At 49.9% G+C, this 20,913-nt stretch overlaps 1 protein-coding gene across 2 annotated transcripts in view; it reads right to left on the bottom strand.

Annotated features, from left to right (window-relative positions):
• Positions 1 to 20,913, bottom strand: part of FBXW4 (F-box and WD repeat domain containing 4) — a 93,728-nt gene that overhangs the window by 6,161 nt on the left and 66,654 nt on the right. For both annotated transcript variants that reach the window (XM_084633299.1, XM_084633300.1), the window contains one exon: positions 15,933 to 15,998. In XM_084633299.1, the coding sequence (XP_084489425.1) occupies positions 15,933 to 15,998 (66 nt within the window). The remainder of the gene's footprint in view (positions 1 to 15,932; positions 15,999 to 20,913) is intronic.

The raw sequence follows: 20,913 nt of genomic DNA on the forward strand, positions 1-20,913 counted from the left end.
CAGGCCCAGCGCAGCCTGGCTGGCAGGTTGATTTGATGTAGAAAGACAGCATCTCTAGTGAGGATACTTGGCCCTGATATTCCACTTCACACCTTCAGCACGGCAGCAATTAACTTAGTCACTGAGGGAGAAAAGTATTCAGCACTAAGTGTCACCCTTTGACGAGTCCCTGGGGTATTTTGGGGTCACAGCCCAGGGGCTGGCTCCTATAGGGCAGAGCTCTGCTCTGTTCCTTCCCGCTCCTGGCGCTTGGTGTGTTACTAAGGAGAGTTGGCCGGTGGCGCCTTCCACAGGCTGCTCTCCCCCTCCCGGCAGATGAGCGGTCCGGCAGGTGCAAGGGGGGCTGGATGAAGGCGCGCAGCCTGGCCCCAGGCTGCAGGAAGGCTGGGGGAAGCCAGAGCAGGACCGGGCACCTGGCTGGGGAGGGCCCAGGTTTGCAATGCAGGGGGGTGATCTCCTGGCACATACACACTAGGGGGCAGGTGGAGACATCGATCCCCAGGCCAGAAGGGAGCGTTGTATCATCCAGCCTGACCTGCAGAGCCCCGGGAGGGGGCGTGGGCATTTCCTGGCATGGACCTGCTGCGTCAGGAGGAGCCAAAGAGCGTTTCCAGCTGCAGGAAGCCCGAATTAGCAGCCGCGAGTGCCCCTCGGCACCAGCCCTCGGGCGGTCTGTAAGCGAGCCAGCAGCCATGCCACACGCAGTGCCGCACCTGGCAGGTGGGAACCCGCGCAGCTGTGAGCAGGGGTGGTGTGCAGGGAGGGAGAGCTACCCGGCCAGGGCCATCCTCGGCCTACTCCTGCCCCTGGCTCTTCAGTACCTGCGGCTCTGGAGCTCTCTGTCGCGCCTGGACGCCTGCCCCTCCGTCAGCACCTCGCTTCCCCGCCAGACCGGGCCAGGGAGGGGAAAGGTGTTGGCAGACGGAGCCCACTCAGGCTTCTCCGCTCAGACTTGAACCCGAGCCCTCCCAACTCCGAGGTGCGAAGGCGACTATCACTTAAGGGCTCAGCGACACCTCCAGGGACAGGCCGGGAGCCCCACACTCCAGCGCCAGACACCCAGGCTTCTTCCTGTGCAGAGGGCTCCTGGGCGGTGGAGAAGCAGGCAGCCGGCTGGGAAAAGGGAGCACACCGACCGCTCATCGGGGCTGCTATATCTGGGCCGCAGCCCCCATCCCTGAGGCTCTGAGCGCCCCCAGCTGCTCGAGTAATCCCTCGCCGGCTCTTGGGACTGCTTAGCATGGGTGCTTGCGCGTCCGCTGTCCCACAACCAACTGTTGGGGAGACCTTCTCCCCTCCCACAACCCCCGCCCCGACTGACCCTGCAAGAACAGGAAGGAACAATTGCAAGCTGTGTCTGTGCTGGACCAAGGAGAGTACACCCCCCCCGACCCCCCGCCACACCCACCTCCACCCCCCCCCGGAGTGCTACCTGCCTGCCTGCCTCCAGCTAGCACAGCTCACACCACCCTCTTGCTTCTGAGCACAGCACAGGCCTCTGCTCCGGGCAGAGCATATGCGGGAGGTGGGGGGCAGCACCCCCCAGTGCCACCCCCGAAGGCCAATCCCTGGAACCCTTTCAGGCCTGGGAGCGTTTTATCTGACCGGCGCTCTCCTCTCCACCTTGCTGTCCCTCGACCTCCCCTTCCTCCATCCAGTCCTTTACTGGCGCTCACCAGATTGGGGGGCCCGGGCGAAGCCTAGGCCCCCCCCTTCTGCCCCAGAATGCTGACCATAACCCCTCCATCTTGGTCTGAGGAGGCTGGAACTGGGGGGGAGCGGGAATCAATGTTCTGATGAGCCTCACTGCTCAGTACGCTCCCCCCGAGCCGCGATCCCGAGACGTTCACCCCCTCAGCATCTTTCCCACGCCAAGCGCCCCCCAATCTGAGGGCTCAGCGGCCGTCAGAGCTCCCTTCTCCACGCGGCAAATGGTCGTTTGCCGAAGGGCTTGTGCAAAGTGGGGCCCTGGTGCCTCTGCTAGCACTCAGCCCACTTTCAAGTGGTAGATTCATTACCCTGGCCCGGCTGGCCGGCCTGCACACACTTGTTATTGTGCAGCCGCATTCATTAGGTGAACATCTGCCACCGGGCCCCCGTGCTACCCGGCCCGCGCATGTCTGGGGCCGCTCGTTTGCTTTTTCTTTCCCCCACTAATGAGCCTTTAATGTGCGGGCGGCCGGGCGTGCTCTCGGGGGCGCTTGTCTGGGCTCCTCTGTAGAGGTTTCATTTATGTTTGTTTGTTTGTTAAAAATAGGAGATGAAAGGCTGGGGGGGACAGGGGGAAGGAGCCAATGGAGCTGCACTGATAGGAGAAGCAGCCAGCAGAGCGGGAGGGGGCCTGAGACCCACTCCACTGGGATTTACTCCAGGGGGAAGGTCACCTGCAGGTCTGTCGCACCGCCAGGGATAGACCTCGGATCCGACTCGAGGCCCTGCTCGCTCCTTCAGGTGCGTATTGGGAACCCACTGCCCGGTCCTGGCCAGCATAAGAACGTGGTCCCTGCAGCAACGTCACTGCACAAGCTGGGCCCCAGCCCCTGGTGCTGGGGAACAGCATCCCGCCCCCAGTGAACCCCGGCCTGGTCTAGCCAGACAGAGCGCTGGGGACGGCTCTGTCTGGGCAAAGGGACCAGTGAGCGGCCTTCCTTTCCCTGGCCCCAGCCACGAGTCAGCCCCTAGCTCGGGCACTGATCTGAAGTGGTGATGCTACTGTCATCCCAAGCCTTGCTCCAACCCTCACTCCAGGGCATTAGAGACCAGCCAGGCCGCTCACCTGCTTTTGGACAGTCTCTGTAGCAGCTTCCCGAGAGAAGGCTGCCTCCAAGGTGGGTATTTCTACATCGCCCCATTACTGCAGTACCCAAAAGCAGAGCTAGGACGTTCCCCTCTCTCTTTCTTCCCTGCCCGGTGGGGAAATCCCTCAGTTAATTACAGCTTCAGGAGGCCAGTAGGAAAGGAATGCGAGCGTGTAGAAGTCACTAAGAATGTCCAGACTGGGTCAGACCAACGGTTTGTCTAGCCCAGGATCCTGTCTCTGACAGCTGCCAGTGCCGGGCACTTCACAGGGAATGAACAGAACAGGCGATTATCGAGTGACCCATCCCGTCACCCATTCCCAGCTTCCAGGAGTTGGAGGTTTAGGGACACCCAGCCCATGGCCATCTTGGCTAATAGCCATTGATGGACCTGTCCTCCAGGAACTTATCTAGTTCTTTTTTGAGCCCAGTCATACGTTTGTCCTTCACAACATCCCCTGGCAAGAAGTTCCACAGGTGGACTGTGCGTTGCGTGAAGAAATACTTCCTCCCATTAGTTTTAAACCTGCTGCCTCTTGATGTCATTGGGTGACCCCTGGTCCATGTGTTAAGGAAACGCAAAGTTGCAGCGATGAGTTTTGCTGTATGTGGTTCTGCAGGTTAATGAGCGAGAGGTCCAGGGCCCATGTGCCCAGGAAGGAGGAATCGACGATATAGTTTCCTGCATTCTAAGAAGTGCAATTTAAATTCAGACACCAAACTTCCCTATCCAGAACTGGTACCTAGCCCGTTTATGGAACTGGTACATTTACTATTGTATGGTGCACCAGAGCTCAAAGGAAACCGTTCCCTCCCTGAAGCCAGGGTACAGCAAGGCCTGTACCTAATCCAGTGTAACATTTCACCCGCCCTGTTCAGCAGAGTGAAGAGGCTTCAGGAAGCTCCTGGCCTGGGGCAATCCAGTAAGACAGACAAGGCCTCTGCAGATGAGAGCACGCACGAATGCACGCCTGATTGTGCTGTGCGACCGCGAGAAAGGAAAGGTAACGCGGAATCTGAGCCCAGCCTACAAAATCACAAGCCTCTCGTTCCTCTAGCAGACGTGCCCGTCTCCTGGCCTGACTCAAGTCGTAAAAGGTTAAAATTCCCTCTAATTTTCAATCCCCCTGCTTTAGCTCTTGCACAAACTGTTCCTGCTTTCTCCCAGGGCTGGTCTACACTGGCAATTTACATTGGTGCAATTACCCCACCCGAGAGTTATGGCTATGCCAGCCTAACCCCCATGGTGACAGCGCTAGGTCAACAGACAAATTCTTCCATCAACCTAGTGCCTGGCGGGGAGCTGGATTACCGACAGTGACGGGAGAACCCCTCCCATCGCTTATGTCTACACTGAAGTGGCCCCGGAGACTTTCACAAGCCATTCTCCTCTTCCCTTACACTCAACCAGGGAGCAGAAACCATACCAGTTGGCCACGGTGGCCAATCAAACGGCAGTAGAAATGAATAGCAGCAAGTTCATATGGCGCCCACGGTTTGCCAACAGCTCGTCTGCAGACACTGTTTGAGCAGCAGGAACAAGTTCAAGAAAAACTCAGTTAACGAAAAATTCACAAACAAGATGCATGTGCCACGTTCATCAGATAAACAGATTGCTGCAACGGTTCAACCAGTCTACCAGAGCCGCTCTACAATACACCTGCTCTGTACATCTTTCAGACAAACTTTTCTACAGAGAGTCAGTTCAATTAAAAAAACAAAATGAAAGAGAAAGTTAAGGTTGTGAAGCCAAGCACTCACAAGTGAGGAAATGGCAGAGTTAAAGCTGCCTGTGGTGCCTTAACTCTGCCCCCTTGTGCATGTGCAGTATGATACAGTCAGTAATTACATCACCGCCCGCTCTCTCCCCCCTACAGGACTCCTGCTTTGTTCAGGGCACTGGATGGGCATTGCTCAGTGAACGAGGCTGCAGCCAGTGTGATGTTCAGGGAGCGATCTCATCCTGCACATCACCCAAACCCAGCACTACACAAGGACCCTTTTCCTTTTGTTATAGGCCACCATAGCACCTGAGCACATCCCAGACAATAAGGCATTTCTCTTTGCAACACTCCTGGGAGGTCAGGAAGCCCTGTCCTTATTTTGTAGGTGTAGAACTGAGGCAGACACACACTACATGACTTAAGGGCCAACAGGCAGTCTAGAGCAGAGACAGGACTTGAACCCATCTCTCCTAGGTCCCAGCCCAGTGCCTTAGTCCCAAGGCCATCTCTTCCTGTGCATCTGTCTCATTCACTACACAACTCCTGCAGTTTATCTAACTTGCAGCTCTCTATAGTGCCCATTACTGTACTTTCTAAAGGACAGATTTTCAAAGGAATTCAGAGCCTAAAAATGCAGGTAAAGACGTCTGAAAAATCCCCATACGCACCTATTTCCATCTTTGGGCCCTGGACACCTTTACAAATCTGGCCCAAGTGCTTAAGAAGGCAGGGGTGCTGTGAACCTCAGCCCAGTTCATGACAGCACCCTGCAGAATGGTCTCCCGAGGAAAGTGCTGGAAAGCCTAGCGCTTGGGCAATTTAAAGTCCTGGGCCTGGACAAGATACTTTCAGGAACAACCCTGAGCTGGTCCTAGGAGAAATGGACTAGGTGAGATCCAATCAGCTCACACTTTCCTGATTTAGTGGATGTTGTCACATAAGAATATTCTGACTCCTCTGCTTCTGGAACGGGTCTTTGAGACATCTAATGGGAACACGGTGCTAGGGCTCTGGGGCTTGGGGAATGCATCTAAGACAGGACCAACATTTTGTTCAGACATTGATGACAGATAACCCTTGACACATTTCCATTGGTTTAGAATCCTTTGGACAAACAAACATTTTTATTATGTTATTTTTAAAATATTCCCGTGGGGTTTTGTTTTGTTTTTAACTCTTCCCTTGCGGTGTTGGAACACTGAACACAACAGCATTACTAGGTCATGAGAACCAGCAACTGAAAGTGGCCAGGTGGGTTTCACTCTCCCAGTTGGGTGAAGTACAGAAAAGCAAACAGTAGCAAGGCCGAAAAGTTAACTAGAGAACTGAAAATGAAAGATTGGACATACCTAAGGATACAATCCACCCCTGTTAAAATCAAGAGGAGTTAGATTGGGCCCAAAGGCAGAGTTAATTCATCATGAAGCAAAAGCTTCCTTCACTCTTCCAAGGAATGATCATTATTTTCTGTAACTGTAATGTTTGGATTTCCAGAAGATCTTCTAACCAACTATAACCGAAAACAAGCAAGCATCTACCTCTCTGCACTCTGTTCAGCTGCTTTAGGTCTTTACCAGTGTTTCTTTGGGACAAATTTAGCCCAGGCTCTTGGTCTTAATGCTACAAACAATATTCCACTCACTGGTTCCGCTTTTTACATTAGTTGGATTCGTCGGCCTCCACAGCCCCTATGTGGTCACTTTCTACAAATATTCAGCATACCAAATTTGTTTCTAGGAGGGTTCAAGGAAACAATTAATTGTATGCAAACCAGAGAGTGTGGCCAAACCAAACATTTGAATTTATAAACCAAATATTCACTTGAGAAATCAGATTCTATGAATTATGCTCATCCACCAACCAAGGATGAAAAGTGATTCCATGTAACCTGCGTCCAATCAACTAACCAAGAAAGCTGGAATGTGGATTTCAAATAGCAAAATACTTGTAACCAACCAATTGTGAATGATCTACAGAATAAACAAATTATTCAGTGCAAGGGATCTGGGTGTTTGAACACATCAATTCAAGAAAGTCATAAACCTGCCCTCCAATAACGGCCAACAGGGGAAGGAAGCAAAATTGACCTAATAAAATTATGCACAATGTAGCGTTTGCCCCATTCTAGCTAGCACACTTGGAGAGAGCACTAAAACTGCCAGGTGACCTGCAGAGGAGACCAGTGGGGACTGCAGACAAGTAAGGGAAATAGAAGCAGAATAAATGCCCAGGAGAGGCAAGGCCTAGACATACAACGAAGGGATATACACCCAGGAGCCACACCCATCCTGCACTCAGATTATTTTCACTGTATCTTTGCAGCGTTATCCTGATGTTACTTTTTTCATGTACCCGAGGCCTGTAGGCCCAGCAGGGAACACATGGGATTAGGAGTCTATGGAAGTGTCTCCATCTTAAATGGGCCACAGTAGGGAGAAGTGTTCCAAGGTGCGGAGACTAACAAAGGGAAGGAACACACTGAGTTTCCAGAGACGGTTTTCATCTCCACGGTGCCCTGTTAGCAAAGTTCCCAGAGCCAGCTGGAGGGAGGCAAGCTTTTGGATACAGGGGGCAGTGACACCAGAGGTGGAGGGGATGGGGAAAGAGTGTTGCCCTCTTTTCTTCTGCTTTCTCTGAATTGGCCCACACACACTTTAAATGGTCCAATAAAAAGATACAATTTCTTTACCTTGCCTGCTCTGGGACCCTGTGAGTTTTTGTTATCCGGGTTCCCGTAAGGTTAAGTTCAGAGGATAAACTGACACGCTGGGCTATGGGAAAAAGCCAGTTTCTTCAAATAAAGCCACGATGGTGCAAAAGGGACCCTGCTGGGGCTTTTATTTGGGAAAACAAACAGAAGTGGCACCAAGCCCTTCTGCTTTACGGACCAATTTAACTATAAAACCAATGGTCTCCCTCTCGGGGGTGAGGAGGGGAGAGAGACGGGGACATGACAATAGCCTGAAACCTTGGGGGGAAAAGGACAAAAAAAGCTGTCTGTCCCCTTGTCTTTCTTGTCCCTGGCTCCTTTTCTTAGCACACGTGTGTTCTTGTAAAAACGATTAGATTGCAATTTGTATAACACGGTGACCCCCAAATTCAGACATTTAACCCCTTTTCTCTGCAAAGAATGTCAAGAATGTCTCTCTGTCTTTCTTTCCAACGGGAGGAGTGGGGGGGAATTCTCTCAAACTGTGATTTCTGGGCAAAGAGAAAAAAAGCCAGGGGAGGAAAAGAGAGGCAGGGAATTCTCAGAGCCTCTTGCACCACTTGTGTGGGAATAAGCAACTGTATGGCTCCTTTCTGGACAGAGCTCTGGAGGTCTTCTTTAGTGGTGAGACAAAAAAGATGGAGAATCCCAATCAAAACAAAGCCATCTGTTGAAATGAGCGAGTGCTAACCAGCGGCAGAGGGGGTTCCTCATTCACTCCTTTCCATTCTTCTCCCTGGCTTCTGTTGATTCTCTCTCAACCCAGGGAAAAATAAAGATTGCTTGGGCTCCTGGGGATGAAATTGATCAATGCACTAGGCACTTTCACCCCCCCCCCCCCACACACACACTTTTTGCTTGTTTCAGGTGTTGTCAAGTTGTCATAAATACATCTGAATGGAGTGAAAGGGCCAGTCTGTGCTCCAGGACACACACAAATCCAAGGGCAGAAGTTGGCCCCATGTTTGTCTGGGATAAGAAGTGGCTGAAGCTGCAGTGAGAACCGAGGACTATAGGTGGTTCAGCCTAAAGAACTTTAAATTGTGCTAGTGGGGAAGATGCATGGAGAGCCACAGGACAGCACTGGTAAGGGAGGAGCCTATAAAACTGCAACCAGGGCCCAGAGAGGTGATGTTAAAATCACCATCAACAGAGAACAAAGGAGCCCAGAACTGGTTTGGGAGCTTTTATACAGACCCCAGGAAAATCACATGTTCAGACAAGACTCATACCTTTGGATACAGCTAACCGACAGATCGCAAGAGGGGCTGCACAAGAAGCTGCTGTCCAAAAGACATGGGATCTGACAGCTGGCCCATCATACCCAGCATCCTGCCTCTGACAATGACCAATGCCTGATGCCTCAGAGGAAGGCAAGAAAAACTCAGTTAATGCCTTTGGGTCACCTGGGGAACTGGAGAGGTTCCTTCCTTCCTGAAATTCCTTCCTGATCTCTCAGGCAATCAGTTCGTGCCTGAAGGCAGAAGATCCATCTTCATTCCTAAAAGTATCCGTCTATTTTTCTTTTAACTAGAACTAAAACCTAGATCCGATCTCTCCATCCAGCTGCATAATGCATCCTTTTTATTAGGACTATTTGTATTGCGGTAACGTTGGAAGGTCCAAACCAAGACGAGGGCCCACCGCACTGAGTGCTGTACAAAGCATCCAGACAGAGGCCCTGCCGCCAACAACGTACAATCTGAACAGACAAGACACAGGGAAGGGAAGGGAACAGAGGTGACATGACCTACACAAGGTCACAGAGCAGGGACAGCTGGGAGAAAAACCCCCCACTCCACTAGACCATATTATCTTTTATTTAGAGTTTTGGGGACAATACGGGACTTCAGCTCCACAAATAATCCAAAGGACATACAATGCAGCATTAGAAACTGAGACTTTATCGAAATACCCAGCTATATGGAAAAACAAACATGCTCCACGCCAGCATGGCATAACCCCAGGCAATAACTAATCAGCAAAATCAATGTACTGTAGGAGGTTGGGTGAATTCTGGGTCTACAGACATTTTTGAGTCCCTGTCTCCAGAGCCCTAAAAGGTGGCATCCATGCCAGGATGTTTACCATCCTACAATATCATTCCCGCCTCTTGGCAACCTCTATCCATTTTTGACTATCTAGAGGGAGACGACGTAAGTGGCTTACTCTGGTGGGAGTTTCTACCAGCGAGCTCTCTCCCTGTTTTGGATGTATTACATCAAAATTACTTCATTGGTTTGATCCCCTCTCCCCCAATCCTAAAATCCTGGAGGATCCCCGAGGGCTTGTTTAAACTCTCCAAGCTGTAAGATTTCGCTTTCTGCAGGACTTTGGTGGAATTTACCAGAAGACACAGATCTAAAACTTCCATGGTGTACCAAAACCTATCCCTCGACATTAAAACTCTCTCTATGAAGAGTTAGAAATACAGCTTATAACTCGGATCTGATTCTGCAAACCCTTATTCTCCTGAGTACCCCTACACACCCAACTGGTGCCAGTGAATTAGTGGGGCTACACCGAGTACAGTCTTGCAGGATTGGACACCAGGCTTAGAAAGACTAGATTTAAAATTGGGAACCCTCAGTAATGGTCAATTTCTCTCACTATTCCTAAAATGACTAAAGCGTCCGTCCTTAATCATAATATCCAGAAAGGTGAAGACACAAACATAAAAGACGCCCCATCCCTGCTGACAGCTGCTCTGGTGGCTTTGGTCTTTATGTGAAAAGCTACAAATGTAGACAGGATTAATATGGTTTGAGACGGAAGAGACCTGTTAGTGCATCAACTCCACTCCCCTGCAAGAGCTGAGGGGGACCTGGCTCACGTTAACTGAACAGACTAAACTGGATCAGTCAACATGCCAATTAGCAGCAAATTAAGCAAGCTGCTGGTACAGCTCCTTCGGGTGGCACAACCCGCATGGCTGCTCCTGCTCTGGGACCTGATCCTGGACACACACACAGAGGTGTTTTACTGAAGCTGCCTGACCTGCAGAAACCTTCCCCCACCCTCTCAGCAGCGTGCACGGCGCACACACCTGGAACTCCCCTCTCCTCTACTCCCAGCAGCTTTTGTGAAGCCCTGCACTTTCACCTGGCTTTGTGCACGGTGCTAGCTTCCCACTGACATCAAAGGGGCTCTGCCTGGAACACCTGAAGAGGAGGCAGGGCACAGGAGGCCTGACTGGGTCAAGAAATGCAACTCTGCATCTTCCCCTCGGTGCGCCCTCTCTCTCGCTCTTTTTCATCCCTTTGAAAAGGTGGCAGAGATAAATGGAGAACAAAAAAGCTGCAGCCTTCGTCCACACCACCCCTACCACTTAAGGGGGAAGGGACCTTTCCGAAAAAAAAAAACAAAAAAAAAACCCCACATGTGCTCATACACAATGGCTCAAAAGGCCAGGCAGCACCAGCCCACTTTGTACTGCTAACAAGGGAAACCTAATTACAGGAAGAGGGCGAAGAGGGACAGATAAAAGGGATACAAAATTTCAACATCTGTTGCCATAAAGGGATAAGAAGTGGGGAAACGCAAAGTGTCAGTTTGGTGTCAGAGACGGCGTAAAGCCGATTTCAAAGGGCTTGCGAGACGGAGGGACCCAAAAGAGAAATTAGAGGGTTCTTTAAAAAAGAAAAGAAAAGAAAAGAAAACAAGCTGCCACAAATGCTTTCAAAGGAAAGCGTTGGGATATTTAAAAAGGAAGAGAGAAGCAGCGGCTGTTTAACCTTAGCTCAGTTAACATGCCTTCTCCTGAGTTTCAGGGCCCATGTGCCTCTGGGGGAGTAGCACGCTGCAGGTTTACAAAAGGACAGCGTGGTGCTTTGCATATTCCAAGTGTTCAGGACACAGGGACAGCCATACTGGATCAGAACAATGGTCCCTCCGGAACCCGCTGCTCCCTAGGCCGGTGCAGAGAACCCCAGAAAGGACAGATCTTGGATAACCTGCCCAAGGGGTTAGCTGATGGCGATGGCTGGAGGCAGACAGGGTTTCTGTTCTAAAAAGCTGTGGAACAGATCATGCCTCACAATCCCAGAGGGAGTAGGTGTGATTGGGCCAGTCATGACCCAGGGTCTCCTTACTTGCTGAGCAGCGATACTGAACTCAGTGCTGTTCCAGACAGACAAGCAGTCCTGGGCCACATCCCAAGGAGTTCAGAATCTACACCAAGTGTGCTGGGAGACTCCGAGGAAGGTTCCATCCCACAGCACCTTGCCCTTCAAATGGGCTGGCAGCAATAGTTTTTATGAGCCATGTTAGCACCTGTCGAAAAAGCAAGTTTTCGGGCAGGGTTTAACACGAAGCGGGCACGGGAAGCTGGAGGGCTGGAACAGAGAGGGAACGCCACATGGAAACAGGCCAGAAGGGTCATACCCCATAATGGGCAGAAAAAGGTCAAGTGCCTTGCTAAAGGGAAGTCAGAGGGAATCAGTGGGACAGCTGGGGTTAGAAGTCAGGGCGACCTGGATACCAGCCCTAGCCCGCCTCCCGAGGCAGAACTTCAGAATTACCGATGCTACGGAGCACCTAGTCCTGGCGGAGGCAGGCCTGTTCCCCACCATACATTCTTTGCCCTCAGTTTGGCCACAAACCAGGAGGTACCGTAACAGCATTTCTCATTAGGACGGCGCTGTAGCATCCCCAGTGCACCCAGACCAGGCTGAGTGGAGCGACCCGCCAGGATTTCCATCCAAGAATTTCGTTGGGTAATTCCCATCGTCCCACATCTGTGAAGGTGAGCTTGCAGGGCACTAAGAGCCTCCCCAAACACCTTTGGGACCAGAGTGGCAACAGCGTCAAGCAATAGGGCGACTTCCAGCCACTACAGAACAAGGCGTTAAGATGCCGTGATGTCGTGTCTTTGTCCCGAAGGACAGAGTCTAAGGGACAGCAACAGCTCTTAGTCACGCCAGGTGAAAGGACCAGGTGTGTGCCTGCAGCTGGAGTGTCAGCCAGAAGCCAGTGACGGGGCATTAAAGGGTCATTCCCCTGCCTTCCACTCGGTTCTGCAAATTGCCTCTCCTGCTCTGGTCCGATGCCACCTGCTGACCCTGTTCGGAAGTAAAGATAGTTAGTGGGGAAGGAAGGAAGGGCCCCTCCTTCCCCCACAGAGATCTTCACCCCAAACTCCAGCCCACCCTGTGCAAGGCTCAGAAGGAGTTTCCAGGTGAAGACATTGTCCTAGTCCCCATCCCTCAGTGCGACACAACAGGACACCCCAGAGAACAGAAAAGGGCCGAACACCATCATGCCAAGAACAACAGCTACAAGTATCAGACAAGGATTTATCCAGTCTGGAACTAAGAAGATGAGGATTCTCCGGTTATTTAGCTTTAAATCTTTTGTAGCAAGTTCCAACTCTCAGCTGTGGAGAATTCAAGAAACCACCCACCCCAAGGGAACAGGAATTCTCAGGAGACCACCACAGCTTAGTGTTGGACAACAGGAGCATTGACACGACAACTGGGGGCTGATCCATGCTCTGAGTTCCTGGGGGTGTCACTGTGAGAGGCAGAGGCAGGTGAAGACCTGCTCTCAGATCCACCCCGGGGATCTCCCGCATGCTCCACAGACAGGGCCCACGGTCGCACTCCAGCTGGGATGGGTGAAGAGGGAAGAATCGGCCCGATGCACTAGGCCCATTGGCTAGGCTGTCCCAGCTTTTTGATATGCCTGTCAGTCAGGCTTTGGCCTTATTGAAAGATCAAACTCCTTCATGCCTGTTCGTTACCTTAATCCTATTTTCTGCACAGTTTTATTATCTGTTTGGGCTTCTCTAGGACAGGCTGTTGGATTGACTACACCCTTACCCCTGGAGCCTGTCCCTTCACTCCTGGCAGATGCTTCCATTCGAGAGCAGCCAGGAGAAGTTCATGAGCACAAGAGGCCACAGCACCAGCTAGGGTCTCAGAGCCTGTCCACGCACCTTCGGTATCTCAAAGGGCCCCCATCCCCTCAGCATCTAAGCCTCAGTCTGGAATTGAACAGCTCACCACCCGGTTCACCAAAGATCACATGCCAGGGTTAATTTCTGGACAGCATCAATTATGACAGGTCCTTTGTTTTTCTTTAAAGATATAATAAAACTGAAAACTTAAATGATCAACTACAACTATAGAATAGCAGCGTCCAGACAGTGTCTGTAAATAAAAGGGCAGAATTGCTTCTCTCTCGGCCCCCAAACCTAACCCCCAGCTCTGACAGTGCACCTCAGTCCTGACACACACCCCACCCATCTCCGCAGCCCTGGGGTCCCCACATACCCAGCTCTGCTCATGCCCCTCAATCCTAATCCACAGCCCACCTGACATTTCAGTCCTGGACGGCTGTGCCCCCACCCTCAGCTCAGCCAGCACCCCTCAATCCTGATGTGCAAGACCTTCCTCCCTGCTAGTCCAGACCCATCACGTACAGCTGTGCTGTGCTATTATGATCTTGTCATACGTGTGCTGTTCACTCCTCAGTACACAGAGACCCCCCAGGCTGTCAACCTCAAACTTCCCTTCAGTGGCGTTCGGTTGCAGGCTTGGAACCCAGCCTGTCCAGAGCCCTAAGGCCAGTGCCTTACCAGGCTGCACTACACCCCAACAACCTACGTGCAGAGACCCAGACCATTAGCCTCTGCCGCTTATTAAGACTGAAGGAAAAGACACATTTAGGTGATCACATAAAATTACTAAATCACTATTCAACCCGTTGTCATGGTGAACTACAAGCAGAAAGTGTTACGCAGAACGAGAGCTCCGCATTTCCCTGTGCTCAGCCCCGGCATCTCAACAGCAGAGAAATGTTGGCAAACTGGAAGGAATTCAGATAAATGTAACTAAACAACTCAACTGCTTGAAAGGGCACAGTAGCTGGAGAGAGACAGGGCAGAACGTGTATCTTGACCAAAAAGCAACCAGAAAGCAGGGATGATACGAGATCTACACATACGTTCAGGAGACAGTATGGACATCGCTGAGGGGGAACTGGTTCCTGTGGCACAAGCTGGTACAACAAGGACTGCTGGGACGAAACTGAGCAAAGGAAGATGTCGGCTGGATATCAAGGAACAGTTCCCACCAATGAGATCTATTTGTCTGGGAGACAATCTCCCAGAGGCAAGGGTAGAAGTCCCATTTCTTGGGGTGTTTAAATGGGACGAGGCAAAGTGCTGGAGAATAGGCAGTAGGAAACACTCAGCATGGCAGGGATGCTGGCCGCGGTGACCATTTCCATCTCTGTCAGCTATGGGCTATTCCAAACGTGGGAATTGACAAACTGGATCGTACCCCAGGTCCACCCAGGCCAGTATCCTGTCTCTGACAGTGGCCACCACCAGATGTTCCTGGGGAAGAAAACCACAGTAGCAAATGTGGAATAATCTGCCCCCCAAATCTCATCCTGCTCTCTAACAGTTAGAGGTTGACTTAAGCCCTTAAAATAGGCTTTAATACCCCTTCCTAAATGTGTTATAATGAATTATAACTGGATAGTCTTGATATTCATATAAATGTCCAATCCTTTCTTGAATCTTGTTACATTCTTGGCCTCAATTATTTCCTGTGGCAATGAGTTCCACAGGCTAATTGCATGCCTACAAAGTATTTCCTTTTATGGGTTTTGAATTTCCCACCTTTTTAATTTCATTGAATATCCCCCTTTGTTCTTGAAAAAGCTAAATAAACTACATCAACTGGTTCTCCTTTATCTGCTCAAGAAAAAAATTGCAGCCAGTCTGTTCTTTGTACTAAAACAGGACAGGATAGGCAATCCCTTTCACTGGAACGTTGGACCACATACATGCTGAATCCCTAGCACCGGGGAAGAAGGGGACTTCCAGGACCAAAGAAGTTGCATATTAGCACCTGAATTCAAGTACAGAAAAAAGAGTTTCACACCATCTCTGCTGAACTGTATTCTGTGGAACAAAATCTGAGAGTATTTCCTACTCTCTGTATGATATCCATGTCTTTCTCTTTATCTTCAGAAGCTGGAAGAATATACAGGAGTTGTATGAGAGCTAGGGGCTTCTGAAATGTTCAATTTACTAAACACCCTGCCCTCTAGGATATGGCTAGGAAAAAGGTTACTGGACATGGTTAAGTAGGCATAAGGTTTGAAGCTCACAGGCTCATAGGGGACAAAGGTGGAAGAAGCCCTTTTAGATCACCCAACCCATCTTTGCTGATACAGAATTATCCACAATTACCGGTTTTCTAGTGCTTTGTCCAGTCATTTTAAGAGTCCCATGTCTCAGTTCCTGACTGAGATCTTAGGATGTGGAATACTTTCCATGGGGAAGTTCTTTATATGTCCATCTTAAGTTTGTGTCATTCCCCCACTCCTTGTCTCTGACATCAGTTCCCCTCCCTCCCTTCTCCCGCACCCCGATTATCACCATGCTCCCAATCTTGGCCTCTTCTCTGCACACTCCCTCTTGGCTCCACATTTGGCATGGGGTCCTTCTTTCAAGCTGAGTTGCCTCATGTCTACCCTGAAACTCTCACCCTCACCCCTTATTCTGAGGGACTGAAAGTCACTTTTCTTGAGATCTCACCTCCACACCTTCCTTTGCCCCATGGCTGACAAATGACCAAGTTGGCAAACCGCAGAGAACAGTCAGGTTACCGGCAGCCTCAGCTGTGCATTTCTCCTCCTCCCCACAAAAAATTAAACATGTACAGTAAGGTCTGGCCGCATGCTTACCTCTCTAAGTCCCAGATTCTCAGAGGAGATGTGTGTCCACAGCAAGCTGTCCCAGTCACGAAGGAACTGTCAAAAAACAAAACAGCATCAGCCATCTCCCTTTGGAGTGTGAAGAAGAGCGGTGCTACGTGGAAAACATTTCATTCAGGGCAAGAAACAGCAGAGACACCCAGAACGTTGTGATTCGGTTTGTATTATCACAGTGCCTAGGAGCCCCAGCCGTGTGCTAGGTGCATGTACAAACACAGGAGCTTGCAATCTAAGCGTAAGACAAGAGAGAACAGATGGACTCAGAGACACTGACGGGAATACAAGGAACAAATGAGAAAACATTGGTCAGCATGACAGGTAGTGGTCTCAGCACACCAGGAGCCTAACCATTGTCACGTTTTTTAGAAGCATCATGGCCAAGGAGTGTTGGGAGGAAGGATCTGAAGGAGAAGAATGGCTGGTGCTGAGGATGTCTACCCCAGATCCCCACGAGTTGGCCAAGACACACAGCACTGCGGAGGAACCCAGGACTGGAACAGCAGAGAATGCTGCAGGTCAGGACTTAGGAACGTTGGCAGAGCTGCATGGGGACCGCGGACTGGAAGAGCTGGAGTGCTGTAAGTTATAACATACGTGGGAAAGTGCATCCTCAACAGTGCCACTCAGCACAATATTCACCGTAACTGTGTATAAACACTGCATTAACACCCCCCCTCCCCATCCCCCCGGTTATTTTCTCGTCAAGCCAGGAATCAGCCAGCAAAAAGAACGTGCAGCGCTTTCGCAGCAGCTACAGGCCAGATGCCTGTTAGAAACACCCACCACTAGACCGGATTGGACTCTCCTGCCATATAACTTGGCTTCATTCACACTCTCCTACAATGTCAGTTCAAAAATCTCATGTGATGAATACAGACCCGCTGATGTACTTCTGGGCTCCAGAAGTCACTCTACAATCCCTGGTCTTGAACCAATTCGATAAGGCAGGACCCAATCCCAGACCTCTAATTGCAGAAACCCAGTCATATGGCAAGTCTCCATATTGCTCATTGTGTGCCAGCCTCCATCCTGAACCGGAAAATCATCAACTTACAACAAGACTTGCTACAAGTTATCTTTCAGAAGGTCTCATCTGTTACAAACTACCAAAATCACAATGATGGGCATAGCTCAAATGCAGGGAATGGAGTCACACCTTTAAATCCAGACTGGTATCAAGCTGAGCTTTAATGTACTCTGGGCTGGCACAGGATGCATGGCAGCTGAAAGGACAAACTGGAATAAGGAACCAGGTGTTTGTGAACAGCCAAGCTGTTTAAATAGCCAGAATAATTTTTTAAGAAATCCCTTGGATTTAATCACAGTTTCCACCTGGGAGAGGGTCTCGGGCTACTTTAACAAACTAATTAGTTCATCTTCAGCCTTCTGTGAGGTAGGCAAGCGTTATTATCCCCATGTTAGAGAAAGGGAAATGGAGGCACGGAGAAGGGAAAATGACTCGCCCAAGTCACCAAGCAAGTCTGGGGTAGAGCTGGATTGGAACCCAGGATTCTCTATCTTCTCGCTCTCTGTTTCAGCTGAAAGACCAGCCTTTCCCTGGCCATAAACTAGCACCCACCAAATATATTACCAGGAAGGGGTGGGGACCCGGCACACACTCCAGCAGTTACAGGAGGTCGGGGAACGCCTCTTTAAAGTAACTGATGGTGGCCACCATGTCACTTTAACGTAGAAAAATCAGCACTGCATTTGTTTTTCAGACGTGATCCAATATCATCACATGCTCTTGGACTGATACACTCAAGGCCCAGGTTCCCTGCCCCATGCCAACCCTCACCGCCAGTTCCTTACAGAATAGCCAGGATTAGAATGGAAATACTATGTTAGAATGTTAGAATGGAAATACTGAAATACTCTGTTAAGTACAGAGCGGCACAAAAGAGTCACTTCAACAACTCTGCAATTGACCGCCAATTTCGTAGGCAGCATTTTGGTCAATGAAGCCTAGAACTACAAAGCTAGGTGTTGGGTTTTGTCTTTTTTCCCCCCTTTAACGTAATCCATTAATAACTACTAAAGCCAATTACTGTGGTTAGAAACATAATAGCAGCTCGGGAACCAGTCAAGCGGGCAATTGGGTTCTTGAGATTTTTTCCTTTAAAAAAAAAAAAAAAAAACACAAACAAGAGAAGCCCCTTGCTTTGCAGACACAGAAGGTATGCAACAAGCCCCTTTGACCATGGCCACAGGTCTAAATTAGCATGGAGGTAAATCAATAGGAAGGGAAAGGTGGGAGGAACCGCAAGCTCTAATCCCTGCCATTCTGACCGCCAACCAGCCTGTGGTAGGGATTAGGGAGCTCTCACTGGTCCTCTTCTCCTTACTCCAAGTTGTCCCAACTCTCTAAAGCATCATCTAAAGAGAGCTGCACACTGTTGCTCCCCTGCCCGAAACCTGCAGCTTTCCCACTCTCCTGGGCCGTTCCACTCTAGTGCTCTCATACTGGATTGCAGCCAGAGGCTCCCCTACCCTTGCAGGGGCTTCCAATGTTCAGAGAGACTTCAATACCCGCCAGCCTAGAAGGACACAACCAGATTAACAACCGTTGCAGAAAAGTCTCAACTGCAAACAGCAGGGGGATGAGATTTCCCCCATGGGCGGCAGTGTGGTTGGGGGACTGTCATTGCAAAGATTAAAGAGAAGGATCGATATGGTGTCAATGGGACCAGTGGAGGAAGCAGACCCTGTAAATGACTGCTAGAGGCCAAAGAGTGAATGGAGCTCATGCAGATCTTCAGTGATGTCGGGCAAACCACTGCCCTTGCCCCGCTGAACCCGGTCTATAGATAGAGGCCTTCAAGCTTGTTAGTCCGGCTCCCTTCATCAAAACTAACTGTGCTCCAGGTGAAAGTGCAACATTGCAGCCAATGAAGTTCAATAATTTGATAAATACAAAGCAATGGATATTGGGAGGAAAAATTTAAGCTACTCAGATATCTAACAGGGTTCTAAATTAACTATCAGTTCAGGAAAGGGACCCGAGGGTCACTGAAGAGAGACAAAAATGACCAAGGGCTGGAAAAAGTCTGAAAAGATGGGGATTGTTAGATTAGAGAGGAGATATTAAGAGAAGACATGATATCCTCTCTAGAAATGCCGTGTCTAGAGAAAATACATGGGGAACTTGTGTTCTCCCTGTCACACAACATAAGAACAAGGCAAAGGGGGCATTCAATGATATTAAAAAGAGGGGAAATTCTAAACTGATCAAAGGAAATATCTTTTTCTACACAACACATAATTAGACTGTGGCATTCACTGCCCCAGGGAGCTGTTGAGGACAAGGCCTGAACAAGATTCAGTAGCGATGGACATTTATGTGAATAATCAAGAATATCCAGAGTTATATTTATAAGAATTTTGCAAGGGAGCTAAAGCCTTCATGTTTCAGGGCTTAAGCCCATCTCTACCTACAGAAAAGAGGTGAGACTTAACATGGGGGCAGATTACCCCACATCGGCTGTTGCAGGAGGCTTACATCTTCTCTTGGAGCACCTAGATCTGGCCCCTATCAAAGGCATGACACTGGACTAGATGAACCTGGGATCTGATCCAGTCTGGCAATTCCTACATTCTACTTAAACACAAACCCAGACATTCAGACGGGCTTTCCAACAGAGATGGTGCCTCTCAGGATGTTCCTCTTTCACAGGACTGTGGAAGTGTCAATGGGGAAGACTCTTCAGTCCCATCCAAAGTGCTCCCTCCAGAACTGCGAGATGAGTGATGCTGTCGGGCACTCGTGTTCACGTCATAACCGCCTAGTAGGGCCCACGGGCCAGCAGTGACTGCATTTCCATTTCTGCAAATGCCATTTCTGGATGGGAGAGTTGGGGACTTCACTTGGCATTTGTTCCCAATTATTTCACAAGCTGCACACCCCACCTGCTTTCCAATGGCTAAAGCAAGGAGCTTCTTTAGACTTATGAAGATTTTTGTATTTAACACGGAACACTCTGGATGGAAAGAAAATTCAGGTCCCCTCAAAAGCCCAGTCCATCTCCAGCTACAAACCCTACCTACCACAGAGTTCGCATTTCATGGGAGATCACCCACTCCACAAAAGGGAGAGTATTCTGATGCTACCTCTGGAGGAGATGCAAAACATCTCACGGATTTGTGGTCATTAAAGATCCAATAGCATTTTTGGCAATAGTTGGAGTATCTTGGCTAAATTCCAGTGGGGGCAAATCCATTCTGCCTCTTTAAACTCCCCCTGCAGTTTCAAATAATCACAGTCTCTCTGTCTTTACTTCCTCTCCTAACCTGCTGTGTTGACTGGCCAGAGATGGCTACATTTCAAAGGTAGGGGAAGCGATTCCAGCACAGACAGTTTGCAAAGCTCTTGGGATCAGTCATGGATACAAAGGTGGAAGACCCCTTTGCTGATCCATACCTTCTCCCCTGGCAAAGTAAAGGCTTGCAGGATCAACTCCAGTTGAGCTGGATACGCAGGCTACATGAAGACCTTCAACAGCCTCAGGTGAAAACCCCCTTTTTAGCATCCAACCTGACAGCATATTGATCCTTCTTTTCTAACACTCCATCGTGCCCCGGGCTTATGCCCTTCCCCTGTACTGTACACAGATTGCTTCCCCAGCCCCAATCTACTCTGGAGGTATCTGGATTCCAGAATCCAGTTGACGCGTGCAAGCTCCTTTTCTTTCCTTCTCCCCCTCCCTCTGGAATTGGACCTCGTTGTTCCATTTTGGAGAGGATTGTATACGGAGAACCATCAAACCGGGAAACAAAGGAGTTATTGCTCCCCAGAGCCCGGCAGCTGGGAACGGGGAGGGTCAGGCAGGGAGATGTAGGCAGATTGCGACACGGAGACAGGGGGTGGGGATGGGACAAACGAAAGGTGAATAAGAGGCATATGGGGAGGAAAAGAGTCCAGAGAGAAGGGGAGTGAGAGTCTCAGAGAAGAGGA

This window comes from Lepidochelys olivacea, assembly GCF_965140295.1.
Source record: "Lepidochelys olivacea isolate rLepOli2 genome assembly, chromosome: 7".
NCBI lineage: Eukaryota > Metazoa > Chordata > Testudines > Cheloniidae > Lepidochelys > Lepidochelys olivacea.